We start from the raw sequence: 23,006 nt of genomic DNA, 5'->3' as shown, positions 1-23,006 counted from the left end.
AAGACATTGTATTGCTAGTGTGTATAAGACAGTTAAAGGGAACAGAGTTAGACTAATTATAACACTATTTTACATACAAATATAACTGAGTGGGGGAGGACCCAGTAACAACACTAATTTCCACCCCCCCCCCCCCCCGACCAGTTAAAAAGTCATTTACACTTTTAGTGTGGATGGGACTTAATCATGTTCTTGCAACTATACATTGTAACCAGATAACCAGTTCACTGGCAGTTACATTTATAATGTACAAAGGTCTTAACACAGTTATAGAACTTCATATGAAAAAGAGTTGAAATATAGATGCCGCTAGGCATGACAGATAACTTATGCTAGCATGCAGTTATACTTTTTAATATGGACTGGTTATACTTTTAATATGAGCTATGGCCTCAATTATCTTCAGCTAAGTTTTCTTTTAAACACACAGGGTCATGTGACCTCAGCAGCCAACTTGGATATATAAATCGAGCACTTCCTTCAGTTTTTACAGTTTGCTCAAAACATTGTTTAAAAGACTTTTCTAATTTTTTTTATTTTGTGCTCACTCCCCCTCCCCCTACCAGATCTGTGTCCTGCACTGGGTTAGTTAACAGCAGAAGAGCAGAGAAATGTACCTTAAATGCTCTACTAAGTATGGGAAATACTTAAATGTTTCAGATATAGGCCTCTCTGTCTTCAGTGTGGTACATGATCAAAGTCATCTTGCAGATCTGCATTAAGACATATTTTGTTTGGATCACGTCATACGCAATAGCTAGCTGGTCAACAACTTCTCATCCATAATTGCTATGAACACTGAGCACTCTCCCAACTTCCTGAGCAGGCTAACATGCATCCGAAGAAGTGGGTTGTAGCCCACGAAAGCTTATGCTCTAATAAATTTGTTAGTCTCTAAGGTGCCACAAGTACTCCTGTTCGTTTTTACAGACACAGACTAACACGGCTGCTACTGTACCTTAGGAAGATTGCCACTTACTGACCATCTTCTCTCTTCTTTGTCTTTTCTCTGTATTTTATTCTATTATGGTCCTTTTTTTGTTTTCATTTTCTTTCTTTTTTTACTTTTATTCAATGTTGTTCTCATCCTCTTGTATGCCAATGCCTTCCACTCCTCCTATGCTCACTGATAACTTCTTTTCTGCAAACTCTAGACCCTTTCACTTGTGTTGTATTCTCCCTGTCCTTGGTGTCGTTCCATGTTAACTGCTCTTCATTGATCATTAAAAGGTTTATTTCTGTTTCACTTATTAGTAGGATCAGAACAGTAGGAGGTGGGACAGATAGAGGCAGGTCTCTGCCCCGCCCCTCCAAAAAAAGTAGACATCTGACCTCTACTTGGACCTTTTCTTCATACAAAGTGATTTTATTTGAGCCAAATTCATTCCTGATGAAAGCCTATTGAAGTCAATGGATTTACACCAGGGATGAACTTGGGCTCCTTTTCACTAGCTTTTGCATGCATTGAGTCATCTCATTATATGATACATTTCTTGGAAAAAATGAGTTTGATAAACAGATACTTAATTGATTAAATTATGCAGTAGTGACTCTTTGAACACAATTGTTTATTCCTTTTAGGTTTTATATGTGCATATTAATTTTTGACAAAAGGATAATCGGCAAAAAACTAAACAAAAAGTGAGCAAGATTTGATACTCATACTGAGGCCTCCTGGTTAGAGTTGTACCTTAGCAAACATATTCAGGATTATCCAGCGCATATTACAGTTTTTTGGCTCAGTAAATATCTGGCAATTTACAGTATTTGTTTTTTCAAACTCTGATGAGTGCATATATTGTTTGCAAAAGGTACAAAATTTGGTAAGTTTGAAGACCTGAATTTTTTTTTTTTAAGTCACCAAAAGTATTCTAGATAGCAGCATAAGTTTCCTTAGTTGTGAGAATAAGTTAGTTCCACATGTCCATTCAATCCTTAGTCTCTTCACTGAAAGTGGCAAAAAGGTTACTGATGCAGGACTTACTGGTCTGTTTTTGGGCCCTACTATTGCCTCAGATGCCAATGACAGGGGTGTGTACTAAGCCCCACTCTTCTCTTGGACATAGGTGCCTAAGTCCAGATTACAAGGAGGCGGCTGTCTGCTTAGCGATTCAGAAACAGGAACTCGCTGCCTGGAGTCAGGTGGCTTAGGCGTCTAAAGCATTTCTTGCAGGAATGAGTTAGATGCTTGCTTCACTGCACACAAAATAGCTGGAGGAGGAGCCCACTCTGTAATTTTTAGTGCAGTGGTTAGAGCACTCACGTGGGATGTGGGAGACCCAGGTTTAATTCTCCCTCTCTAGTAGAAGGGATTTGAACAGGGGGGGGGGGGGGTCTTCTCTTCTCAGGAGAGTGTGCTGACCACTGAGCTATGGGATATTCTGATGTGGGAAAATCAGTCTCTTCTGTTGAAGCTATTCTAAAGTGGGAAAATAATGAAAGAGTGATTGGGAGCAGGCGAACTGGACTGTGGGTCTCCCACCTCCCAGGTGGATGCCCTAAGGCTAAGCACAGGACTACAGAGTCCTTCTCACACGCTCTCTGTCCCAATGACTGTTTATCCACTGTGGAACAGTCATTGGGCAAGAGGGAGAGAGAGGGAATGACTCTATAGCCTGATGATTATGACACATCCCTGGGAGGTAGGACACCTCAGATCCAGTTACCGTGTGTGTGTGTGTGTGTGTGTGTGTGTGTGTGTGTGGTTGGTTGTTCTGAGGGTTAGTGGGTTTTTTTAGGGGTTCCATTCTTGTATTATTTTTTTGACATATTCCAATATAATTTGCCTTTTAACCTGTGTAATGCACATACAGCTTTGGATAGGCAGCTAAATAGCTAAAGTAAAAATTAAAAAGCCACTTACAGCGATCAGAGGCTAATGATGTTTGGCTATTACCAACCTGAGCCAGATTTGAACTACAGATGGATTATTTTAAATATCTAATTTCCGAGCATTAGTAAGGATTCACTTCATTCTGTGGTCTTCATATGGCATGAAAGATAAGCGGTGATCCAAATTTGAATAAAATACTACAATGCATTTTGTTCTAAATCTGTATGTCCAGTTTATTTTCAGTAGTATTTCTCTCTGCTTGGTGTATGTACGGGATAGATAATTAGAAAACTGCATTGTCATCAATGGCATTCCTGTTCATAATCTTCTTACTGGTGTCTGCCATTATATTCAAAAGCTTCTTCCCTCATCAGTTCTGGAATGTGATAGCAATAGACTTTACTGATTAAAGTTTTATAGTCACCAAATCAGATTAGCTGTTGAGTCACCTGACTAGGTAGGGCTAGTAGTCATGTGATGCAGCTCCCTGCTGTATTCATGCTGTGAGCTGAAACAAGGTAGTTTGCTTCCTTAGATGTTCCTAAGTATCTAACAGCATGGGTCAGGGATTATGATTGCAAAGAAGATGGCTTCATTTTCCTGATCTTTATACTAGCCAGAATGGGATGGGTTTGAAAGTCTAGTATCTTCAGGCCAGCAGCCAACAACTAGAAAGACTATTTAATCCTGGAAGTTCAGACACTGAAAGATTTGTTGTTGTCTTAATATGTAAAAATAATAATAATAATAATTAATAATAAGCTGACAAACCATTCAATTGAAAAATGCTTAAATTTGTGTTTCTGTAAGATTTTCTTTGGAAAGCATTTGGATGCTCACTGTATGCTTCTCTGTGGGGATACTTGACAGCAATAATAATTTGGATCTATGCTGAATTTAAACAGCTTTTTAAAATTTAAAATGAATACATACATTGTGGGACATCATGTTTTATGCTATGTATTACTGTAGCGTAAGCATGCTGTATATCATATATTATAAAGAATAATTGTTGGCTGAATAAATGCAGAACCTGAAAACAGTGATTACTAAAATAACCATTGTAATTTCTGTACAAATATTAAATATGCAATATATTTGTGACTTTCAATCAAATGGTAGATCCATAAAAATGTACAGTATAGTACTTGATGCACGTGGAATACTTAAGGTCGTAATGAAATATAAGTTGAGCAGCACTGAGATACCATAGTGATAAGTACCTTAGAAATTGGAAAAGTAATTGAAAGAAAATATCTTCAGTATATTTATTATAAGAAGAGATGAGATGTATAAATCTTAATTTTGTAAAGTTAATATTTATATAGTCTCAACATATGACCACAAATGAGAAGGGTTTGAAAAAAACAAAGGAAAATGTTTCTGATGACACCTGGGCCTGATCCTGCAGTGTGCTCCATGCAGGGGTCTTCCTAGGTGAACCTCACTGAAGAATTAGGATCTAGAAATGAGAAAGGGCTTGATTTTCTCAAGTGCTGAGTATCTACAACTCCATTTGCAGTTAATGAGGAGCTGAGGCAGATAAAAATTGATTATTTAAAAACATAAAAATTAGATTTTTAAAATTAAATAAATTTCTCATTTTTAAAATAAACATATTTGAAATTGGCAACCTATGTTATGGCCTTAACTCCTTATCTATTAAAATAATTTAAACTAAATACAAAAATATTGTTAAGTAGACCATAGATGCTGCCAAGTTTTAAAGAAAGTCACTGAACTGGTAGAAATCACTGTCTAAGCACCTGGAACCAGAGTTTGTTGAAGTGCTAAACCAGATTTTGACAGCAATAACCTCTTCTGTAGTTACAGAGAGAATAATTTCTTCACTTCAGTTTATTCAACTAGTTCAGTTCAATGGCTAGGCTAAGAAACCAATTGGGAGTTGAAAAAGCAGGAAAACTTACTTTTCTTCTTCCCATCTATGATGAAAACTAGGTATGAAAGGATGAAATCTACTAGTTCCAAAATATTGAAAGACATAGTGACCAGAAGTAATCAGTTTAATTTACTAACTTTAACAAATGAGTTAGTTTGAAATGCAAAACCTGTTTTAATAAACTTTTTTATAAACTTTTTTCATGTTTCTAGCATATTTAAGCTTGTTTTAGTTAACAAAAAAGTGTGAATTTTAATTAAATTTTCATCCAAATAAAGCTTGTCATAAATCACAAGTAAAAAATAAATAAACTAATAAATAAGACATGCATCATTCATCATTTTCTAAAACAATAAAAATGTCAAAGTTAAGAATCTGGATAAATGCTGTAAATGCTACATAATTGCTTAAATAAATGTGCATAGATACAGTGCATCCTGGTGAGCAAAAAGAAGCACCAAATGTAATGCATAGGATATATTTAGTTGCAAATCAACACTTTCGAATGGTTACCAACCAGTGAGAATCATCCCTTCTTTAGGAAAATAACTAAAATGTACAAATGCAAAACAAGATTAAAATCAATTATTTAAATCAAGGTTTCCTGTTTCTGATTTAAATCATGATTATAACTGGTGATTTACTGTAATTTGCTGGCGACTTTAATCATCCTGCAAGGAGCTCTGAGTGTTCAGCACTTTTAAAAAACAGGTCCATTATTTCTGATACATAAAACACATATTAATATGGAATATAAATGAACCTTACAAAATTTTACTTGCCCAGAAGGAGTAAAATGTAGTCAGTTATTTCATCGTCATCATCATCATCGTAATCATCATGGAAAGTGTGGGGAGTAAATTTTGTGCATGAGCTGGTGAATTTTTGTGACAGTTTTGCAAAGATAATATTAATATATTTGAAAACATTACGATGCAGTACCAAAAATGTCCATGGACTAAATGCTAATTTGTGTTGCGGGTGGCTTCATGTGTGCATATGAACACTTGGGGACGTTTTAAGATATGCAGGTAATATATAAATAATAACTAATATATGTATATCCATATAAATTTGTTTGAATGGTTGTGATTAGTATATGTATTTCACTTTGCAATGAATTCCCCTAATGTAATACAAAATACCCATTATATTTATTTTGGGATTTTATTTTAGACTGTCCGAATCATCAGATATCTCTCTTATAAATGTGTACAGGTAAGAACAATCAATACTTAAGTACAGTATCTAGTTGCTGCTGTATCTTCCCAGGTGTTTTCTGCTATTGGGCAGGTTAGGAATTGACACAGTTGAGGTTTCGAAGAAATTGGGCCCTAAGGGTTGTGTTTTGTTTTTTGCTTTTTGCTTTTCATGTTGTCACAGACTGAGTCTGTACTGATCATCTGTCTTTCCATTAAAAATCAGCCATCTCAGTAAGTGCTGGAGTATGGACAGTACTAATAGAGTTCTTCAGCACTGCAGCCAGCATTTTATTGGAAAGTGTGTTTTTGTTGGTCATCTCCAGGCCAGAGTGAGACCTGGATGCTGCCAAATACTTACGCTGGAGATCTGAGGGCTGCCCAGATCCTCACAAGTAATTGGTTGCTTATGATGTGATCACTTTTTCAAAACTTTTTTCAGGTTCCTGTTTCTCATTGCTTGTTGAATTATTATTTTTTCTACAGAGATTCCCTGTGGAGAGCTGCCCATCTATTTTACATTATCCAGAAACAAACAGTAATGCTTTAGATGGTGGTATAGCTCTACAGTAATTTCTAAATTAAAAAAAATCTGTATAACAAAAATCAATTGAAGAAGCAATCCACGGACACTTTAGTACAGGGGTGGGCAAACTGCGGCCCGGGGGCCACATCCGCCCCTTCAGACGTTTTAATCCGGCCCTCGAGCTCCCTCTGGGGAGCGGGGTCTGGGGCTTGCCCCACTCCACATGTGGCATGGCTCCGCATGGCTCTTGGAAGCAGAGGCATGTGCTCACTCAAGCTACTATGCAGAGGGGCAGCCAGGGGGCTCCGCATGTTGCCCTTGCCCCAAGTGCCACCCCCACAGCTCCCATTAGCTGGGAACTGTGGCCAATGGGAGCTGCAGGGGCAGCGCCTGTGGACAGGGCACCATGCAGAGCTGCTTGGCCGCACCTCCACGTAGGTGCCAGAGGGGGGACATGCCGCTGCTTCCGGGAGCTGCTTGAGGTAAGTGCCGCCCAAAGCCTGCACCCCTAACCCCCTCCTGCACCTCAACCCCCAGCCCTGATCCCCCTCCCACCCTCTGAATCCCTCGGTCCCAGCACAGAGCACCCTCTTGCACCCCCAACCCCTCATCCCCAGTCCCACACCAGCTGGAGCACCCACCGTCCCCAGCCCGGGGCCCCTTCCTGCACCCTGAACTCCTCATTTCTAGCCCAACCCCAGAGCCCGCACTCCCACCTGGAGCCCGCACCCCAACCCCCAATTTCGTGAGCATTCATGGCCCACCACACAATTTCCATACCCAGATGAGGCCCTTGGGCCAAAAAGTTTGCCCACCCCCGCTTTAGTGAATATAGTACTGTGACCGACAGTAGGCCGCCAGAGTCCAGATTAAAGTTGCATGTACTTTTTTTTTTTTTAGAGAGGAACAGAAGTATTTTTCTCACAGCAATTTTGCCATCTGCTGAAGTTTCTCTTCTGCCAGACTGAAATTTTCCTAAATAGGGATCTGATCCTGCACCCATTGAAACCAGTGATGAATCTCCCACTGACTTCAGTGGTGCAGGATCCTATTGTTCATATACTAGATGTGGGAGTCCACCTTTCTGTTACCCAGTAGAATTGGTGCACTGTCTGTAAAATAAAAATTTTAGTTTCTAATATTTAATATGTTTTTACAATCAACTCCTATTGGATGTGGAATATGGAATCTGTATTGCCAGTGTCACAAATTGTTGTTTTTCAGCAGATTAATTTTCAATAGCAGGGTCTAACATGACAGTTTTAAATTGAGCAACATAAAATATATTAGCTGAGATGCAGGAAGTCCTCAGGTTGGAGTGGACTAGGTCAACTATGGTAATTAAGTGGAAATAGCTCAAAAGTAGATAATAAAATTTAGTTAGTCCAAATATTATTTATTTCTTCCAGCACAATGAATTTTGACCTTGTCATTATGGGTACTGTGAGAATTTCCCCCCCCTTATATAGTAATATGTATATTTCTTCTAGAGAGACAAGCAGTGATGCCCTAATAAAATGTTGATTCAGACTGATAAGCTGAACAGTAGGGTAAACATGACTGTGAAAATCTTGGATTGGGAAGGCAAAGGTATTGGTATGAAGTCAGACTGTTTATGGACTTGGGACAGAGTTGTTTGAGAACTATGTCTCATTGTTTAGAGATACGTTTGGTTTATGCACATGTGCAAGTAGTGACAAATACAAGGAAAGTTGTGGGCCTACAATATCCCATCAGATGTTTAAAATATGGATTCCCATAGATGTATATGGCTAGACACATTATATTTCTTTGTCACAAGAAATAAAACAAATCTTATTCAGTGTGGTACAAAATCATGCAGCAAGTGCTAATCCCAACCAAATTGGACTGAGGTAAACTACCAGCATATTTGTAGGATGTTATCTACTATCTGAACACATTATTTGGCACTTTGAGATGTCATCACCTTAGTAAGCCAGTAGCATCCAGATATTCAGTCTCCATCTGCATATTCAAATAGCTAAAAGAATAGGCTACCACCAGGCTTCCTGATGGCCTGACCTTTTTAAATAGTTACTAGTCAAAAATGCAATTTTCCATCAAGAACAGTTTCTATGGAGATTTTTGAGAAATCTGAGTAATGGGTGTGGTAGTGAAAATGGAGGCATATGCTAACATTATTTCATGCATGGATGTGATCTCTTGTGGAGTTCCAGCAGCAGTCCTTGCAAATAGCACTGCTAGCCCTCTGCCAGCAGCTACAGCTGAGTATTATGCCTTGTTTATGTGGTTTAACCAATTTCCATACACGTTTTGTGGTACAAGTCACATTTGAGTCACACATACTATTTCTGTAGGGCTTCTGATTTTTGGTTTTAACTGATAAACGGATATAACAGCCCTGATACAAAACTTTAAATCACTGTTTATCTAACTATAATAGCTTGGTGGCAGAGCAATTTAGGATTGTTAATCTTTATATGTCGGTGTATAGATGAAAAGTGATTTATAAAAATCATTGTTCCTATATATGTTAAATTGCATACCATATTGAGATTCTTACATACAAATTTATATTTATAACCAAAGGATTATCTTTTTAAGAACTAATATTTCTAAAAGGTTTGGGCAAACAATGTATTTAAAGAGTTATATCTGAAAAGTGATAATTGCTTTGTGCCTTCTCCCATGCTGGCCCCTCTGCACTGAATGCAAGGTCTGAGCAGGTCCACAACATCCCTACCATCTCCACATTCAAATCCCTTATGAAGATTTGAATAAAAGTTCAGGCCTTGCAGATCTGCTCAGGAACGGCAGTCCATGAATTGAGATGGCATGGAAGAAAAGACAGAGCAATTATAGATTTCTTTGATTAAACTTTTTTAATATAGTAATTCTTGTAAGCTTTATTGTTTGGTTATAAGTCTATATTTGTATAAGGAGCTTGGTGAGATATGTACTATAGCAATTCTTGGCACTTGTCTATCACTTTTCATCTTCAAGATGCTTTACAAAGCTAAATAAGCACAACAAGCTTGTGACGTAAGTAAGTAAATATTATTTCATTTTTAAAGATGGGGTTACTGAAACAGGTTCTGATGTAGCAGCTTGCCTCAAGCTCACAGAAGTAGCCATGTCAGAGCTGGGAGAATTCAGGAGTTCCTGTGTATTGATCGCTAGATTGTTACCTCTCTTTTCAGATGGGACAGGTGATGTGATTGGAAAAACTTGCTTAACTTGTATACTGGCAACCACAACATGTCATCAAAGGTCCTTCATTTGTTTTTTATCTGTTTGCCTTTTTGTTGTAGTGGGGCACTTCTTTTCAGCACTGGAGGGAGTAAATTCTTATTTAGAATTTTCTGACTTTTGTCTAAAACTTTGCAAACACTTCATTCTGAGACCATCATATTTTCCCTACTTGCATTCCCTCTTTGAAAGGGAGATTATGTTTATAAGGACCGTTTTCTGGTCAAGAGGAAAAAGGCAATGACCTGCCCTCAGACAGATTTTTGTATTGTTATGAAAATCGTTTGGCAGAAGTTCTTGAGCAACAAGCTTCCATCATCCCTCCTTGATGAACTGAGGCTCCAGCAGACTTGGAAGTAAGAGGCAGCTTCTGGACTTGACATTTTTATGCTGTTGCCAGACCACTGGGCCTATTCTGCAAACCAGATTTTTAACATCTTGGGCATAAAAGACATTACATTCAGAAACAATAAACCCCTGTAGGGGGATTGTAGACCCCTCTGGCATGTACACAGTTTGTTTTTTAGAGTTGTTTTTTTCTAAATGGTCTGTTTGTTTGTTTTTTCAGGCAAAGTTACTAAATTAAATGAATTACGGTAACGTTTTTTCAGGCTCCAACAGCCATACATGTGATATGTTTTCATTTGGTTTTTACAAATTCAAGGGGTAAATAGGTTTAAAATAAAGTTCAGAATATCCTAAGTTCAAGAGGCCTGAGGGAGCGAATGCCTACTCCATTTTTATTAGACAACCTGTGTTTGGCTGTATAATATATACTTTATAGTTCAGTCTGTTTAAAAAATTCTCCTGTAGTATTTCAGCTTTTCCTTTATGGTCCCATCCTAGATTTTTGTGAAGTCTCCATGTTAAATATGATGTGCAGAGCCCTATCGATGTACAGTTCCTCTCAATTTGTAATTGGGTCAGTGGTGTAGTGGCTGGTGAACTGGGAATGTGCATGTGGGATCCTTAGATGGGCAGAAATCTTACGCAGCCAACCACTGCTCTTCCTCCTCCCTAAAAAAGATTTTAAAAGTATAATTTATTGTGAGCATAAAATATAGCAAGCTAAATAGTCCACTTTGGAGCAATCCATGATTGTAAACTCTGAAGAGACAAGATAATCACTGACACGTTTCTGTACTTTGTACAAGGCTGGTTGTATCCTACTGTGAATATGACACTGAATAGTGTTAGTACTATTCTGTACATAAAAATGCAGCCAAGGATGAATATAAGATTAAGGGTATAAGTGTTTTGCAGTAATAGGATGTCTAATATTGCATGTATTAACTATTTGACATAACTTTAATTTTGGAATTTGAGTAATTTCCTACACTAAAATACAGGCACATATCTTGCAAGCTGCTAAGTGCTCTCCTTTTCCATTGAAATGTATAAGAGTTGCGGGTACTCAGCACCTTGCAGAGCAGGACCCTTCTAATCACTGTGCTAAATTTGAGAAAGGTGCCTGTACTTCATTTGATTCACTAAGTAGTCAGTTTTCTCACCTATTATTGTGTCAGCTGCATTTTTTACTTGAAAAACATCAAATTAAATAATAGTTTATGCTGGCTTTTATTTTAGTTCATGCATTTAAAAACTGAAACTCAGATAAAAAGAGAGTTTCAAAATAAATTCAGTATATTATTTATGAGTGGAGCAACACATTAGCATTGAGTTCACAATAGATCATATCGCTTTTATTCCATCTTACAAGCTTAGCAGCACAAACAGAATAATCAACATATTATTTGGCTGTCATCTGCTGAACAGAAACCAGAGATCACAAGGAGGTTTTCCCTAGCTGCAGTGATGGCCTTTTTGTTCCAAGTCCCCATCTGGGAGGGCCATGGTGTGTTATCATATGGAACGCGGGGTTTTCTGTAATCTGCTTAGCTGCACTGCAGTTTGAATCTTCATTCCATGTTTGTGTAATTTATAATTTTAATGAGACCATGGCTCTTGTGGGCTTTGAAATATATTAAAAGCTCTTTTGTGCATATGCTTTTGTTCTTGCTTAATAGGCTCAGTGTATTTAAAACTGATGAATTTTTATTCATAGATTTGGATGTCTGGGGATTAACTTAGACTGAATATCATTGCACTCATCTATTGATGTTTGGAAAGTACTTTTTTTTAATACCTGTATCCATAAGTAGAGAAGAACGTACAGAATTTGTGTTTATATAAAAAAAACAGAAATAACACTATTATGAAAATTTGCAGCCATGTGATAAAATATTGTTTTTAATTCTTTCTTATTATATAAACACAAAGCAGTTTGAGCAATTATTGTAAAAGTTGCATTATGAAGAATTAATTGTATGATCAGAATCCATGAACATATGTCTGTTTTAATGTATTGAAAGCTTAATAGCAAAAAAGGCGCTTTGGGAAAGCTGTTAAAGTTTATGTAGGAAAGTAGCAGTATTATATGCTTTATTTGCATCCATCCTGTTATTTAGGTTACTTTTTGCAGATAAAATGCAAAATGCAAATATTTTGATCACAGTGGGGCTTAGTGTAAAAAATCAAGATGGAGGTGGGGAATAATAGGCGCCTATATAAGAAAAAGCCCCTAAAATCGGGACTGTCCCTATAAAATCGAGACATCTAGTCACCATGGGGCTAGAATTTCACCCTTCATTTTACCTGTTAGCATTTGGCTTTTTATAGCAAGAATATACATTTTTGCTTTATTAAATGAAACTGTAGTTAACTGAGAAAAACACAGGTAAAGAACATTAAAGAGTCATTCATTAAGTCCCTGTTGCTATACCCCAATATTTCATTTTGAGATTCCTATATTTTTCAGGAAATGCTGAGGTCAGTCTTGTCTATATTTGATTTGATTTTAAAACTATGTTTAATAGCCACTCCCAACTTAGCACTCATTTACTCCTCGTCTTAATATTTTTAATTTTTTTTTTAAATGTAGAGTACATTAAAGTTCTGAACCACCTCACTCCACTGATGACTTTAGTCAGGCCAGTGTTTGAGCTAAAACTAAATCTGCTAAAGCACTCAAAGTTTCTTCTATCCAGTTGGTTTTCATGATGGTGACTATGAAGTATTGTGTTTTAGTCCAATGGGGAGAATAAATCCAGGGTGAAATTTTCAAAAGTACCTAACGCTGAGTGTCTTAGGCCCTTTGAAGTCTATGATTTAGGTTCCATAGTCCCATAGACTTTCTAGGGCCTAAGTCACTTTTGAAAAATGGGGCTTAGATGCCTTTAAAATTTTTACCCTAAATACTCTCTCTCACCTCTAGAAAGTGGACTTACTGAAAGCTAGACTAGAGATACTGTAATTACAGTAGGAGGGTAGGTAGTTGAAACTTGCCACTGTGTGACCATAATATGCTATCTTAGTCTTTATACAAATGGAGGCCTTCAGTAATGTCATTGGGGAATGGGCCACATTGTTTGTTTCCCAGCATCTTTAGGGTCCTTAGCCTGACATTTTGCAGTTTACTTCTAAGCAAATAGTTCAGTAGCACTGAGATCCCTAGCTTGCCATGAATGATCAGACCTCTGGTCAATCAAGTGAATACCCTATCTTCAACACAGTCCAATATATAGTATTATGGAGGAAGACACAATCTCTGGAATATACATAATCATTAGTGCAATGCTGTATGTGGTGGAGTGGGGTTGTTTGGGGATCCTATTTTACCCCTAGAAGGCAGTCAATGAGAATTGTTCTAAATACTGAAATCTTAATATGATGATGCAAGGTTTGTAAGATCAGATCCATTCTCATGTGAGCCAGTAGTCCTTACTCATATGGGTAGTTCCATCCACTCCAAAGGATTGCTTTAAATGAGTAAGGGCTTGCAGGGTTAGACTTCTTGAAGTCACCTGAGGATGGAGTTGTGCTGCAAGGAAGGGTGAAAGAGTTGATGAAGAGTAACAGACAGCAAATCCTCCAAGATCTGCAAGTTTTGGGGGCTGAACCCTGTATGTGTCTGGATTTGAAATACAGTAGAGTCAAACCCTGTCCCCTACCTCATTGGAAAGACCTGTTGAAAACTTAATGAAGAGAATATCAGTTTTCCATCCCTTGGTCTTCTCTAGTGGGCTCTTCTGTGAGAGAGGACTGCCTGCTCATTATTTTGTAATCTTGCTTACTAAAGAAATCAGTGGAATGGGAGAAAAATCCATTTATCTCTTTTATTCTTGGAAGGAGTAACTAAGCAGTACAGCTCTTCTATGTAACAAGGTATTCTAGGTGTTCTCTTTAATTTGATGAGTGATAAGTTTTAAAAAAAAGTATCCATATTTTATATAGGACATATTTTCCTATTAAATGTGATGCACTACTTTCAGTTTTCCCAGCTCTTCTTGATCATGTAACATTAGGATCTCCTACAGGAGCCTGAGTATGAAAAAGAGTTTTTACACAAATTAAAATGATAGCCAGAATGTGGATAAACACTTGACCTGAATGTACCGTAATTAATAGACAGTTCAATTTTCCTTCTGTTTTCGTTAATGTACCTTCATTTTAAAAAAAGTCTAGTGTAACTTTTGTGAAAAATCACTGATGTGAGTTGTGATGTTACACTATACCTGGCCTACACACCTAAAGCTTAGGTCAACCTAGCTACATCCCTCTGAATAATTCACACCCTTAAGAGATGTAGTTAAGCTGACCTAAGCCCTGTTGTAGATACCGTTGACCTAGCTCTAGGGAGTAGATCTACTACAGCAACAGAAAAACACTCGTTGCTGGAGTAAGTATCTACACTAGAAGAACTACAGCAGCATAGCTGCAGCGTTGCAGTTGTGCCACTGTAGTGCCTGTACTGTAGACATACCCTGAGAAGAAAGGTGGGTGGCATTCTTTGTATTCAGGAAAAATGGATAATTTATCTCAATCAATAAGTAGTGTATGATTCATTTACAATAGAAGGAGAATATATAGATTTTTTTGAATCATAAAAATATGATCAAACATTTGTATTGTAATCCATAAAGCCTGTTTTAGGGAAATTATATTTAATTTAACTGTGTTTTATTGGCTGCTGCTTTATGTGCTTTCTGTATTTAAAGTATTGGCACAAAATGTTAAACATTTGTTTTACATAATGCCATTGGTTATAGGGAGATGTTGATTTCCTAATTTTATTATGTACATAGGCAATTGTAATCCAAGATTACAGCAAACAAGATGTTAATTTCTAGACATAATCTATGTACTTTTCACTTAGAGTGTGACAGTTACAGAAGCAAAGAATAAAAAAGGAATAACATGTGTGCTATCCTCACAGGAGCTGTCAATAAAAGATGTAATAGGGGATTTAGGAATCTGGAAATGGCCAACTAATTTATGTGAATCTATTTTATTTCAGCTAGAAAGACCAAGCTCTGTTTCGTCTGTACTGCATATTGCAGAGCACAGGCTGTCTATAGAAAACCAGGCGGCTGCATATGGATAGTCCCTTGATATCATTCACTTGCTGTGTAATCTTATTATGCAAAGTTCTAATCTTCACCTAGAATGAATGCCTCTGGGTCAGAATATAGTCATATCAGGGTTTTTGAGGTCATGTTTTGTGATCCTTAGCTTATTCTTCTAAGTAGGGTTGGGATTTAAAGGGTATTCCCCAGACACTAGCAGAGATAGACAGCAGAACCTGCTGCCTTTTTGGAAGACAAGACCAACATGAGGTCCCTGGTAGGATTAAACTTGATTTGTAGCTGTAGGATTTTTTAACAGATGTATTATTGGACAGGGAATAGGGGGCCACCAGCACAGCGAAATTGGATCACAATTGGCATTCTCAGGGAGTCCGCTGGCTGCTAAAACAGCAGCTGCATGTGGATTTGACTTCTTTCAGGTGAAGCGACTTCCAGTCATTTGGAAAGGATGGGATGAAAAGGAACCTTGGTGATAATTTTGATGTCTGCAAGATTTAGTACCAATGTAATGGGATTATCGGTAACACCTTCACTGCAGAAAAAGCCACCTGGTGCTATAACTGGCAGCAACTGAGAACTAATCCTTTCCCATCTCTTGGATGTCATTCATGAAGCTCAAAGTGATTTCTTTCCTGCTAGCTGTGATTAATTTTATAAACAAAAAAGTCAGGTGACAAAGGCATAGAATATGTAAGAAAAATGAGCAGAAGATATTAGTAATTGCATTTTGTTTTCTTTGCTGCAGAATATAAACTATGCTGTTCTTATAAAATATTTATTGTGTAGAATACAATTTAATATGGATGTGTAACTTTTTCCATCAACCTCTTTTTTTCAGCTTAAAAACTAAGAGTCAGAGTTCTGCAATAAGTACATAGCAATATCTGGAATTAGTCATAAAATATTAACAGTATTTTATGCTAATATTTGTGTGATAAGGATGTTTATACAGCAAATGCATTAAGCTGTCAATGGGTCTCTGACTTGAATGTTTAAATAACTTTGGTTTTAATTATGAATATTGCTTTTATGTTTACATCTGCTGTAGTTGCCTGCTGTCAAGACAATGTATTGAAATGAACTATTTGACTAATATGGCACCTGAAGATGCTAAGATATTAATCTTTATAATTAATAAAATGCTATTTAAGTGTGCTGATGAATAATTTTTTCCAGGGAAATGTACATTATGTGATCTTACTAATGTGCAAGAGCACAACAGTAGTAGTATTAGTGCCACAGTTTTATTTTAAAGAAGTTAATGAACCATAAGTTTTTGTAGTTGATTGGACTATGCCGTAAATGTGTCGTATACAAATGAAATAAGATTTCATTGAAGTCTTACTGTTTAAACTGAAAACTTTGTTTGAGGATTTTAATTATTTTGATATTCATTAATTAATATACTACTGACTAAAATAGTGAAGGGAACTCTATGAAATTATCCCATTAATTGTAAAAAACTATGTATAACTATGTCTGAACTATATTACCACTGTTGTGACATAAATGATCTTAAATACTTATAGCAGTCAAGTGATTTTGGCATCTTTGTAAAGAATATCCTATGTCCTGAATATTTCACTATAATTCACTGTTCCTCTCTTACACTGTATGTGAAATAGGAGTAATAATCTCTCTCTACTTCCGGGGGTAGTGGAGTGAGACTTTACTTAAATCTTGTGAAGTGCAGAGAATTATTAAGGCCAGTCAGTAAAAGAACTGGGAACAGAACTTGTGACCTCTTGGCTTGCTGTACATTTCCCTTGGTTAGGGGGCAATTTTATAATGGCTGTTGCAGCAGTAGGTAGAGCAATTGCCATTTTACCAGATTCTTTATTTCCTTGAAAACTTCAGAAAGTGTTGCTGGTCAATTCAGAGTTAGCCAGGGGATGATGGAGTTCAGTAGGTATGTTCTTTACAAGCTTTGAGAATAAATTTATGGCATGTGCTTGGTATGGTACACTACCAAGTATGTAATAGCTTGGTGAAATAAAAACAAGTTTCTTCTCAGATCAGGGAAGTGACACTTGTGATTTTTAATTATTGGAAGTTGCTAGCCCAGCCAGTAGCCCCACAGTAGAACTTTGTGTTTCTCTGCAAGAGACCCATGTTTTCGTAATGAGAAGTCTTTCTCTACCAGTCCCTTTTGAAAATAAACTCTACACCATTTATCAATCAGGAAGGGGGCACAACATATTGGCTCTTTTTTTACTCTCCTGCTTTTGCTCTTATCACTGTTGTGTGCTTCTATTTCCCACAGTGTTAAAGTTAAATATTTTTATATTTAATGTAGTGCAACCAAAAATTCTTTAATTTATAAAATTGATTTACCTGTTATTTATTGTAGACCATCCACAAGTGGCTGAGGTCTTTCTGCTGTATTAATATAATCATATATTAACATGATGTTTCAGAATTAGATCAGTCTGAAGTCCAATAACACTGGGGTATTTTTGTTAGGCTTTTATGATGACTTCTGGCTGAGGCAGCCTCTCTAGCAATTACTGTAGGAGATAAATATTGCTATTGCAACTTTTGCTAGAAATGTTGTGGTCATTAATTCACACTTGTCATATGACTCTAATCGATCTGCCACCACTCAGTCTTCCTTTTATCACCTTAAAAACATTTCTAGGCTAACAGCCTTTCTCTCTATGGAATCAAGGCTTTAGTACATACTTTTAAATATTCTAGGTTGATTAAAGCCAAGTCACCTTTCTGGGTCTCCAGAATGACTCTTAATGAAATTGCAATTAGTTCAAAATGGAGTTGTTCAAGTATCAGTTTACACAAGGTCTTTGGCACATACTGTGTTCCAGACATTACATGCACCAAATTAGGCAAATAATTAATGTTAAGATTTTGCTTGATTATCTACAAGGTTTTTCATGATTTGATTCCTTTATAAATTAGTGAATTTCTACCCTTTTATACACTGTCTTAGCCACTAGTTGTGAAAAAGTTTTTGTTGGTAATTTCACCATATGACTGAAATCTTTTTGGTTACATTCTGTTCCACTGTTGTGAAATTTTTTGCCTGGCTAAATTAAGTATACTAAATCATTGCTCATTTACGTTTACCATGATGGTGATCTTTGATATGAAAGGTGTTAAGCAAATGCTTTCGGAATAAGAAACTACAAGAAAAAAATTGTCAAAAATATTTTTGTCGATATTATTCCGCTTTTTATGTATCTTTACAGGTAAATACTAAATACAAAGCAAATCTAGGCTTTAGTTCTATCTTTATTCAAGTAAAACTCCCATTTATTTCTATGGGAGTTTTGCTCAAATAAAATACACAGTGTTTAACCCTATGTTAATTTAATCCTATATTTCCCCATTTAAAATTAAGTGTCATAAAATACAGAAGTGAAGATTTATACATCAGTATTAACTAAGCCCGAATGCAGATAGATAATATTTTTTTTCTTTATTTTATCAAACATGGAGCAGAGGGAGAGAAATCCTGGCCTGATTGAAGTCAATGGTAAAACTCCCATTGTCTTTAAAGGGCCAGGATTTCATCCAAAATGTGGAGTTTGGTTGAGTTAATGTTCCTGTAGAAGCCTCTATTTCTTGTTTGTTTGTTTGTTTGTTTGTTTGTTTGTTTGAAATAAATTTACCTGTGGAACCTTCACGCTGCATTAACTTAATATTTTTAAATCTGTTTCCTTGATAATTTTGGGAAGAGTGGGGTGGGAAAGAAATGTACATGTTACCATAATTACATTTCAATGTTTCTAATTAGGCTTAAAAGTTGTCACTTTCTCTCCTGGTTTGACTAGAATTTTCTTGAAAGGCTGGGTCAACAGAGCAGCAGAATATCTGTTTACATAGTGTTGTCTGTATTTTGGTTAACACCTTAAATTTCTATAATTCTAGTTTATCATAATAGGCTTTCTTATTTACTTAAATAGGAACTCTGGAAAACTTAGAATTTAGATAATACTATATTGAACAATGCACCAAAAATATGGACACACCCAAAAACTTCAGGATTCTCAATTTTCTTCATATCCACAATTTTATTATTTTCCTGGTGTCTAAATAAAGCCTCTGTTAACAAGTGTGGGGTGCTTTTTTCCAGTGAGACTGATGCATTCTCCCTCATATTAGGTCTAGTCATGGAAACCCTTACTCATGTGAATGGTCCTTCTGGGTATGTGTACACGGCAGAAAACAAAACCAAAACTGTGGCAGTGAGTCTCAGAGCCTGGGCTTACAGACTTGGGCTTGCACTACGGTACTGAAAGTAACAGCGTAGGCATTCATACTTGGACTGGAGCTCAGAATCTGAGATCTGTCCCCCTTTCTAGGTTTCAGAGCCCAAGCTCTAGTGCGAGTCTGTAGACCCAGGCTCTGAGACCTGCTGCCACCGGTGGTTTTTTGCAGTGCAGTGTATCCACTGAAGTCACCTTTAAAGGACAGATTGACCACTGCATTATTGCAGTTTTCTGCCAGTATAACTCCTGTGGTGAATTGGGCTATATAAATCTTTGTCATTGCTAACAAAAACAATTCTCTCTGTGGTTGTGAAGTGTTTCTTATTAAAACTAAAATGTAATACCAGCATATGAAAAAGAACTGTGGTTAAGACACAATCTCTTTATTTGATTAAAATATCACATCAGTATTATGTTAATATACTATCATAATCTTACAGACTGCTTTTAAAACATAAAATCAGACCCATTCCCTGTTTCAAAGAGCTTACAGTCTAAAGTTCCGAACTCTTGTTTTGACTTCAGATCTGAGGGCACCAATTACTTTTCAAGAGATATTCAACACCTTGTAGGATAGAGCCCTAAGAAGTTACACAAGACACAGATGTCCTTTAGTAAGGTGGTAGAAAATATTTCATGGTAGCCAACATAAAGTTCATTTTAGCTGAGAAATAAGCATTTTATAGTGAAAGTTAGCTGTTAGGTCCTGATTCAACAAAGAATTTAAGCATGTGCTTAAATGCTTTGCTGGATTGTGAAAAATACCACTTACAACACACCACTAATTTTAATAAAGTGAATAAATATATCCCAGGGATCTCAAACTCAAATCACCACGAGGGCCACATGAGGACTAGTACATTGGCCCGAGGGCCGCATCACTGAAATCTTTTCATACAATGATAGAAAAGTGTAGTCAAACGTGAAAAAAAGAAGAGTAATATAGAAGAGTAATACAGTATGCTATTAAAAGTGAAAGTAGTAACTTTTTAAAAACTGTAATATGAAGAGGGGTTTTAATAAAATATAAACACCTGTAACTATTCCTTATGTGGTCAGTAACACTGATGATGATATAACAGTCTGTCAACATAGCTGTAATGGCAGGAACTTTTTAAAGTAACTATTCATACAACATATGTTGCCACTTTTAACAAACATTCTTCCCAACTACTCACAGCAAAGAATAATACATGCTGAACTTCATACCTCAGACTGCTTGTCTAGTCCATGAGGCCCCGCCCCCATTTCAACCCCTTCCCCAAATCCCGTCCCCGCTTCTTCTCTGCCTCCTCCCCTGAGTGCGCCGCATCCCCGCTCCTCCCCCCTCCCTCCTGGAAAGTCCTAAGTGCTGCCAAACAGCTGTTTGGTGGCAGGAAGCACTGGGAGGTAGGCAGAGGAGCCGGGACATGGCACGCTGGGGAGGAGAGGGGCGGGGGGTGAGGGGAGTTTGGCTGCTGGTGGAGTCAGCACCTATGATGGGCTGCAGGAAATAACTCTGTGGGCTGCATGCGGCCCGCAGGCCGCATGTTTGAGACCCCTGATATATCCCCTCTCTGATACATTGGTACTCTCTTATCTCCTAAATTCATTCTATGTGGTGGATGCCACCTATATGGATGACTGGTGAGTCCTCATCTGCTAGTAATCCAAGTGACAGCCAATCCAGAAGGAGAGATTTTATGCCCAGTACCACCACCTCCTCTCCTGAATTGCAGGCTTCTCCAGTTCTCACTGAAAGAAGATGGTTTGTCTCTGCTGAGGCACCATCTTACTTCCAGGTCTCAGTAGAGCTTCTGAACATGGACCAGAGTAGAACAAAACAAAAACTCCTTCCCAGAAAAATGATAGCTGAAACTGCCCCTTCTATGTGCTTCTCCTCTGCAGTCTTTGGCAGTGAGTCCATTCTACCCCAGACATAAAACAAGAAATACTGTATTCTCAAATCTTTTAGCTGGGGTAGTATGTGAAGAGAGAGCTGGTCTTTAGCTTATGCAGAACTCAAATCACTAAGGCTTTTTAGATCAGAACCAATACTTTGAATTGCATCATGGCAGCCTCTTGGGTCAGATGTAATATGTTCCCTGTGGGCTGCCACTTCTGCACCAGCTGAAGTTTACAAATGGTTTTCAGGTGTAGCCCCCAATGAAGTGCTTTGCTGAAATCCAGTATCCAGGCGAGAGAGGCAAAAAATAACTGTGCCAAGTTCCACATCTAAACGGAATGATCACAACCTTCCAGTTAAGTACAGATAGAAAGTATACTTTTAACCAGTGGTATCTGGACATCCAGCAAGAAACCTTAGCTGCAATCTTGTGTAACAAAAGCCGCAGCCCAGGGAGCAGAAATTCTCTGTCATTTCCAGCTATTACTTCCCCATGCCTAACCAGCTTTCCCTTATTTCAGTTCTCATCCGGACCATTTCAGTTATATGCTGGGCATATCAGTCAACTGCACTTTCTTCATCGAGTGAAATAGTCATAGAGCTGTGTATTATCCACACACTGTTGGGATTATAGCTCAAACAGCACACTATTCGAAACCACAAGTGCTGTTCATCTCAGTGAGTTAATATTTCCATTATTTCTAATAATTTGCTCTTTGTCTTCTCATTAATTTGGAAATATTACATATGGCTTCCTTTTTAAAAATAGAACATATTGAGCAAATACAGCATGTTTTTTTTTTAAAAAGCGTATTGACTAATTATGTACCTTTTATTAATACCCTTTAGGGCCAGCTGCACAACAGTAACACTGTGCTATGCTTCGAGATGTCATGGGAAAAACCTTTCGACTTCTGGGGTATACCATTCAATATGGATGCATAGCACACTGTGCCTTTGAGTACCTTGGAGGAATTGTTGTGGTAATATTTATTTTCATGCTAATAAGGATAATGGGTTTAATCAGAACTTTATTATAATAGTGAAAAGTTTTAGTAGTATCAGCATTTTAACATCATACTTAATTTCTGCGGATACAACTTCTAAGTCTATTAGTGTCCAGTTTTGTTTGGTTGGTTTTTGTTTTGGATTAACTGAACAGCCACTTCCTGGCTGCAGGAGTTGGCCTCATTACAGGCCTAATATTGCAAAGTACTTAGCTCCTCAAGTTCCACTGAAGCCAATGACAGTTAAAGGCATTGAGCACCTTGCAGAAAGTTGGGACCACAAATAGCTCTTTAAAAAAGCATTTTTTCCCAATCCTGCTCTTAGCGCTACCAGCACTAAACCTAGTAAACCTGGCACCCCAGAAATTGGTGGTGGTTGATATTGTAGAGCTACTGTCACAACTTCTTTGCCACTCCCTCTCATAATGGCTGAGGAAAGGAGCAAGGCGGGAAGACCCTGCAGATTCTCCCCACAACTTCCTGATGATCCTTGGCTGCTGTAATGGCCTTTTGGGATTGTTGGCAGCTGGTGCACTATAGAGCAATCTTTTTGGAGATCAGAGTAGACTGATGCACAATGTATTGATATTTCCATAACACTTAAGTTGTGGGAGCTCAAAAGGAACCTTTATACATTCCCTTTTCAAATGTGTCTCATACTCCTTGGCCACACCTAAAGAACTAGTCTATTGTTTCCCCCCAAATTATAGCTTTTTGGTGACTTGTTTGCAAATAATTTAATCTCTTAAGTATTATGCAAGTTAAAATAT

General features: G+C 37.4%; 1 protein-coding gene across 2 annotated transcripts in view; it reads left to right on the top strand.

The window, feature by feature from the left end:
• The window catches only part of IMMP1L (inner mitochondrial membrane peptidase subunit 1), a 73,383-nt gene that overhangs the window by 20,292 nt on the left and 30,085 nt on the right, over positions 1 to 23,006 (top strand). The window contains exons 3-4 of one of the 2 annotated variants that reach the window (XM_065403754.1): positions 21,751 to 21,907; positions 22,079 to 22,212. In XM_065403754.1, the coding sequence (XP_065259826.1) occupies positions 22,108 to 22,212 (105 nt within the window). In that variant the 5' untranslated portion in view covers positions 21,751 to 21,907; positions 22,079 to 22,107. The remainder of the gene's footprint in view (positions 1 to 21,750; positions 21,908 to 22,078; positions 22,213 to 23,006) is intronic. The other variant, XM_065403755.1, reaches the window with a different exon arrangement.

This window comes from Emys orbicularis, chromosome 4 (genome assembly GCF_028017835.1).
Source record: "Emys orbicularis isolate rEmyOrb1 chromosome 4, rEmyOrb1.hap1, whole genome shotgun sequence".
Classification (NCBI taxonomy): Eukaryota; Metazoa; Chordata; order Testudines; family Emydidae; genus Emys; species Emys orbicularis.
The sequence above is the reverse complement of the archived record's forward strand: the minus strand, read 5'-3'. Positions and strand labels throughout refer to the sequence as shown.